The sequence below is a fragment of the Cariama cristata genome, unplaced genomic scaffold, assembly GCF_000690535.1.
Source record: "Cariama cristata isolate BGI_N322 unplaced genomic scaffold, ASM69053v1 scaffold30225, whole genome shotgun sequence".
Lineage (NCBI taxonomy): Eukaryota > Metazoa > Chordata > Aves > Cariamiformes > Cariamidae > Cariama > Cariama cristata.
The window spans coordinates 21,534-27,832 of NW_009618683.1; the positions used below are offsets into that span (position 1 = coordinate 21,534).

Here is a 6,299-nt window from a genome sequence, read left to right on the forward strand (position 1 = left end):
AAAGTGGGCGCCCGTGACTCAGTGCAGCCCCAAAGCACGCTCTCTTGTTTATCTCCATGCCAGTTGGCTTGTAATGTCACATGAGCCCCACAGAGCTACTTGGAAAATCAGTCAGTAGCTGTAAGCAATAGATTTCTTTTTTTGCATGTAGTTCACTCCCCCCTCCATGCGCTCTAAGCCATGCCAGCGTTGGGTTTTTTTTTTTTTCCCCCCCTTCTGCAGTCCTCTGAAAGGTGCGTGCACTGGTTTTCAGTTAGCTTCTGCCGACGTTTGCCTTCACTCTTTATTACAATAACTTCTGTAGAAAATATTTTCCTTGGGAGAGTGTTTGCTGATCTTTACCCATCTTTCATAGCACCTGAGTACACACAGTTAATTAAAGACAGCATTGTAAAGAGCACAGCTTGAGAGCTGATCTTAAAATGCTGTCTCTGACTTCATGGCTGACCTTGAGTAGATTGGCTGGACCACGGCATTTCTTGGAGCTCACAGTGTGACTTGGTGGGAGCTGCAGGTGGATAGGTCACTGCAGTGAGAGATTTTGTATCTTCCTGTTTCTAAACTATCATCTTTTTTGAGATCTGCAAGGAAAAAAATAAATCCTGGGAGTGAAGTTTCTCTCAGTAGGTAGCACAACAGAAACTCTTTAGGTAGTACCATTAACACATGAGTAAAATGTTTTTCTCATCCTTTGGCCCCTAAACATACTCTCTGTCCATCTGGCTCTCTCATCTAATTAACAGAAATTGCAGAATTCACCTCCATGTGTTTTCCCCGAAACTAGTCATACAGTTTCATTTTTCACACAGTAAGAGAGAAATGTTGGGATTACTTGCAAAGGCAACGGTGCTCCCATGTGATACTGAAATTGCTCAGTGTCAGTATAATTAGCTCAGTAGATAATGACTAGCAGGAATTGTGCTGCCACTCAAGGTAAATGATACTAGTTGAGGCAGACTTAAAACAGAAGATTGGTTGCCCTGACAAGTGTTTTGTTTAGTGGAGATTAGCAGTGAAGTGAAGTTCATTCCCAAAAGCCAGGGATTCCTGGAGTCCTCTGCCTTCCCTGAGATACTGAAATTATGCACAGAAGGTTGAGCAGAAGAGGTTAGAAATAGGTGCCTGCTCTGTTAGGAGCTTCACCAATATCTTGTGTCTAAAATGAGAGCACAGGTGCTCGTTGAACAATTTGCTTTTTGACATGGCACCTCCTGCTTCCATTTCTGTCCAGACTGTAAGATTTATTCCAGAGCTGCTGTGATCATGGAGGTCCAACATTAGAGGTCAATATTTGGATTTTGTGTACATGCACGTGCAGTCTCATTTCAGTAAGCATAAATATCAAAAATGTCCTTCTTTCTGTCCCAGGTTCCCAGAACACAGGCCGAAGTTCACCACCTCCTGGGTATGTTCCAGAGAGGCAACAGCGTATTGCTCGGCAGGGTTCCTACACCAGCATAAATAGTGAAGGCGAATTCATCCCAGAAACCAACGAACAGTGTGTAAGTATGGGCATTAGGGTGAAAAAAAGTAAGACCAGCTGTTAAGGAACACTCTGCTGCTCTCTGGACCCTTTTTCACTCCAGAATATTCACTAGCTGTAGTTGCGTTAACACCTACTGGTACTGCTTTGTTCATTTAAACTACGCTTCAAACTTGTTCGTAGATGTGTAAGTTCAAAGCCTTTATTGGACTGCCAGAAGCAGTTGCCATGCATATTGCGCGTTGTGTCTCCACCTCTGAATGAGCAGTTTTGGTGCGTGTTACATACGTATGTGCAGGTTTCCTATGACCGGGTTTGTGTGACCCTCTTGCATTTGAAACTGCGCTCTCCATTCAAAAAAGTAGGAAGTAAGGCCAAGGGGCGACTTGCAGGTGGAGGCAGCAATGCAGTAGCATCAGCAGAGACTCTGTTCCTGAAGTCAGTTGGGATCAAAACGCAGCAGAAGGCTGACTTTAAACTTTCATTTTTCACAGCAGAGTCCTTCAACACCTAAAGCAAGGTCTCAAATTTGATATGTCCTTAACAATTTCTGTGGGAGATAAAGGAAAAATGTACATTCTAAATAGCTGTAGACTCCCCTCTGCATCTGGACGTCCTCCAGGCAAGCAGTAGTGGACTCTGATCCTCTTGCACAGCCTCTTTTAGGCATTAGACTGAATTGATGTTGCTATGTCATTTCTTCTGTGTTGCAGATGCTGGACCCTTTAAGCAGTGCTGAAAACTCAGTGTCAGGAAGCTGTCAGTCCTTGGACAGGTCAGCAGACAGGTATAAATGTACAAGCTGGTAGGAACTTAGGTGCTGAAATTGAAATGCCAGTTGTACTTATGCAAAAGTCTGTTTACATCTCATAAATTTTCTTGGAGAGAAATAGAAACTTATTTCCTACCTATATCCCAATATATTTCTTAAGAGAGAATTAACTATGTCTTAAGGCTGTTTTATTTTCTGGCAAAACCATACACCAACAAACTGGTGCTTCAGTAGCTCTGTGTTAGAAATACAAAGTTCTAAAGCATGCCGTCTGTGTGGAGCCTAGATCCTGAGAACATCTGGCTGCAGGGCATTTAAATCTCTTTTAGACAAGGCTCTACTTGTTCATTTGAAAAAAAAAAAACCCACAAAACTATTCTAAGGTTACAGAAATATATCGTTACACTAGTTATCCTGCAAGATATAATATTAATTCCAAAAGTAAATAGGGGGTTCTTCCTCTGATGAAGAGTTTCTCATAGCCTGATGCTCTAGACCTTTTTCTTCCCGTTCTTTGCTGTTGGTGTTGCTTGAGGTGTTGGTGGTCAGCCGTAGGTCTTATTAACTTGAACAGCAGCTATGGCTTCCCAGCACCTGTAATACTGGGCTTCAGCATGTTTTTAAGATTCCTCCAAGCTGATTCTTGTAGGTAGTGTATGCTTTTATCTCAAGCACTTGAGGTTTGGTTTTGTAGCCGTTCACTTCCTCCAGTTTATGGAATCACAAGGAAGCACTTACAGTTAACCTGTGTGTATGCATGCATTCATTTATTTGGGGGGGCGGTGGGGAGGCATTGCAAATTTGTTACCTATCCTTCTCTCCCCTTTCCCTGCCCTACGTGGGGGTGGGGGGGGGGGGTAACCCTTCGTGCTTATTCCTTGTAGGAGTGGGCATCGTTTGGGGAAGCTGCTGTTCTTTGTGTAGTAGGAAAGGAATCTAGTTTGGGAGTCTGAAAACTGTATCAGGCTTACATCCTTACCCTGGTTAACAAAAAAAGTGTGAATAACACAGCTTTGGCACAGATTGTGTAATCTCGTAAGAGATGTTGAGGACTTTCTGCCAATGAAGGGCCATGCTTAGACTTGCTTGAAGAGCCCTGCTTATTAGGGAGAAACGCGAGGGTTGCAAGCAATGTTTGTGTTTAGGGTCACCTGCTGCTGGTAGAGAGGAAAGTGCACAGAAGTTTTCGTGAGAGGAACTCTTACCCCTCATGGTAAATCGCTGAGGGCAACAGTCCCCATTCTCTACTGCCCTGTGAGCACCGTGCTGCAAGCAGAACCCTGTTCTCCTCTTCCTCTTAGCCTTGGTTTTAACCTTCCACTTCGCATGTCTGAAGGAAGCACTGGGTCTTACACCACAAACTGAGGAACTGCTGTATAAATGGCATAAACAGAACAGAAAGGATGGCTGCCCACATTAGGAAATAGCCTGGTTAGCTGGGGCTTAGCCTGACTCTAACTTTGCAGGTACAGTGTGAAACTGTTGCAGGGACACGGATTTGAGAATCACCGTTACCAATGTGCAAATATATTAGCTTGTATTTAAAGTCCTTGTAGGTTTCACTTTAGAAGACAGCAAACTTATTCTTGCCTTCTTTCTTTAATAGTCCTTCTTTTCGGAAGTCACGGATGTCAAGGGCACAAAGCTTTCCTGATAATAGACAGGAGTTCTCAGGTATGTCAGTGTCAGGTATAAAGATTATTTGATCCAGACATTTTCTGCTGTTTGTGGGCTACCCTCCATGCTTGCTGGGGTTGTATAAATGGAAGAACTGGGAGTATATTAATTGAAAAGCTATGAGGTTATTTATTATCTCTTCCTAAAAAACCTGCTCTTACAGGAAAATTCTGTCATTAGAACATATACTTTTTGAAGGAGTCTCACTTCTGTCTTTGCATCTCCTTCCAGACCGTGAGAATCAGATCTATGACAAAGCAGGGAAAGGTGGGACCTACCCTCGACGCTACAATGTCTCCATGCAGCACAAAGACTACAACGATGGTGAGTTGTTTACAGAGCTTCGATTCCAGGCTTGAAGAAGTTGAGGCAATGGCAGCCCCTGAGATCAAACATAACTCCTAGTTGAAGAGTTTGGAAGTGCCCCAGTCCTTGTAGTTAGTGCTGGAATTAATGCTACTATGTATGGTGCCACATTTTCATGGGAAACTGCCATGGCTGTTTGTAATTCTTGGTTTACTTTGTCGTTTCTGGGCTTATCCAGGCTGATCCGGGCCTGCTAGGGCTGAGCAGTGGCCGTAGTTATTAGCCTTGGTCACATATGGTGGGTTCCTACCTCGGGGATTCATTATGCTTTGCTAATTTGCAATGCAAACTTGCTTCTGGGTCTTTTAAACGTACCAGTGACTTAAAGAATCACGTCTCTGCTCGTCACATGGCTTTATGCAAATTAATTTCTCAAAGTTTCGTAAGAGGTTCAAGTTGTCATAATCTTTGTTTATGGCTTTTATTTGCAAGTCCAGGCACTTTATCTATAAAGTCATTCTGTCTGTGTAGTTGTTAACAAGCCTCAGAACTTGTGTGGTAGCCTGTAAACCAGATTTTTGCTTTGGAAGGCAAGTTTAGATCTTGCATGACTGCACTGAGGGCATTACAAAGTGTTCTCTCCCTTTTTCTTTGGGAATGATCCAAAGCTGTACTGAATTCAAGCAGCATCAGCCCTGAACTGTTATATTTTTTCATCTTGTCTGTTTGGCAGTAGATTCTACTCCATGGGAACAGAGCAGAGCATGTTTTTTCTCTCTTCTCCTTGTTTCTCAACCTCCAGCCATTGCCTTCCACTTGTAAGCATGTTATTTAAAAATGTTATTTTTTTCTCCAGGCCGGAGGACATTTCCCCGGATACGGCGTCACCAAGGGAATCTTTTCACCTTGGTCCCTTCAAGTCGTTCCTTAAGCACCAATGGAGAAAACCTGGGCCTGGCGTTGCAGTACCTGGACCCCCGGGGCCGCCTGCGGAGTGCCGACAGCGAAAATGCCCTTGGTGTGCAGGAGAGGAACATTCCCACCAAATGTAAGCAGTCACCCTGATGATAACTGGGGAAGGGCCTCCTGGGGTTATGGGCAAGAAAAGCTTTTAGAGATGAACTCCAGACCCGATATATTACCATAGCTTGATTTTAACAAGGCATTCGAAACTACAGAATTACTTGGCTGTGTTTTGAGACCAGGCTGTCTCACCTATAAGTCCTCTTTTTCTTCTGAGAATATGTAGTCTTGCACTGGGAGCTGGCCTTTCCTTTACAAAGCATTGGAAATTCAGCTAAGAAGTAAAAAAACTGTAAGTTGATTGGATCTAGATGATCTACAGGGTTCTTAAAACAGTCAGACAAGCTTGTTTGTTTTCTTGATACATTAATGTTTGTAGTCAGGCTTGTAGGTTACAGTTATTTTACTGGTTAAGGGCTGTATATATTTCACTTGCTCCTTAGTAGAAAGATTTACTTCTGTATTAATAGCATCCCTGGGATGTTGTTTGGGCAACTTTATATTATAAAAAAAAAAAAGAAATGGAACATGAATCATTACTAATGAACTTCAGATATCCCACACAGTAATTTAAGGATCAAAATGAAGACATTAATGCAGCAGAGTAAGCAACACACTAAAACACTGACTGGCAGTAAATCTGATTAAATTAGACACAGTAAAGCTAATCTCTCAGCTCTTCTGTATTTTCACACTGTCCAGATGGCTGGTTCCTGTCTTTGTTTTTAGAGTTTCTTGTTAGATACAACATAATTGGATGCATTGTGCTGCATGAGTCTGGTAGTGTCGTTTTCAAAGTTAGAGCTAAAGCACTGGTCTTTGAGTAATATGCTTTGGTATTAAGTGCAGTCTGGAAAACTGAGCTCAGGTGTTAATTTCTGGGTCAGGAGACTGCTGCTTGTGTAATGCGCTTGCCAGTGCAGTAGAACAATGCGAGCCCATAATTCCCTGCTGATGTAACCTCCTGCTGGGGTATTGGAGATGGCTGCTTTAGCTGGTTCTCATGTATATTTTTATTAGAGTCTGATTGTTCAGCAG

The 6,299-nt window shown here is 42.8% G+C and overlaps 1 protein-coding gene across 2 annotated transcripts in view; it reads left to right on the top strand.

The window, feature by feature from the left end:
- The window catches only part of MAP3K3 (mitogen-activated protein kinase kinase kinase 3), a 30,169-nt gene that overhangs the window by 15,266 nt on the left and 8,604 nt on the right, over positions 1-6,299 (top strand). For both annotated transcript variants that reach the window (XM_009700958.1, XM_009700959.1), the window contains 5 exons: positions 1,369-1,502; positions 2,197-2,270; positions 3,862-3,929; positions 4,164-4,256; positions 5,095-5,286. In XM_009700958.1, coding sequence (XP_009699260.1) covers positions 1,369-1,502; positions 2,197-2,270; positions 3,862-3,929; positions 4,164-4,256; positions 5,095-5,286 — 561 coding nt within the window. The remainder of the gene's footprint in view (positions 1-1,368; positions 1,503-2,196; positions 2,271-3,861; positions 3,930-4,163; positions 4,257-5,094; positions 5,287-6,299) is intronic.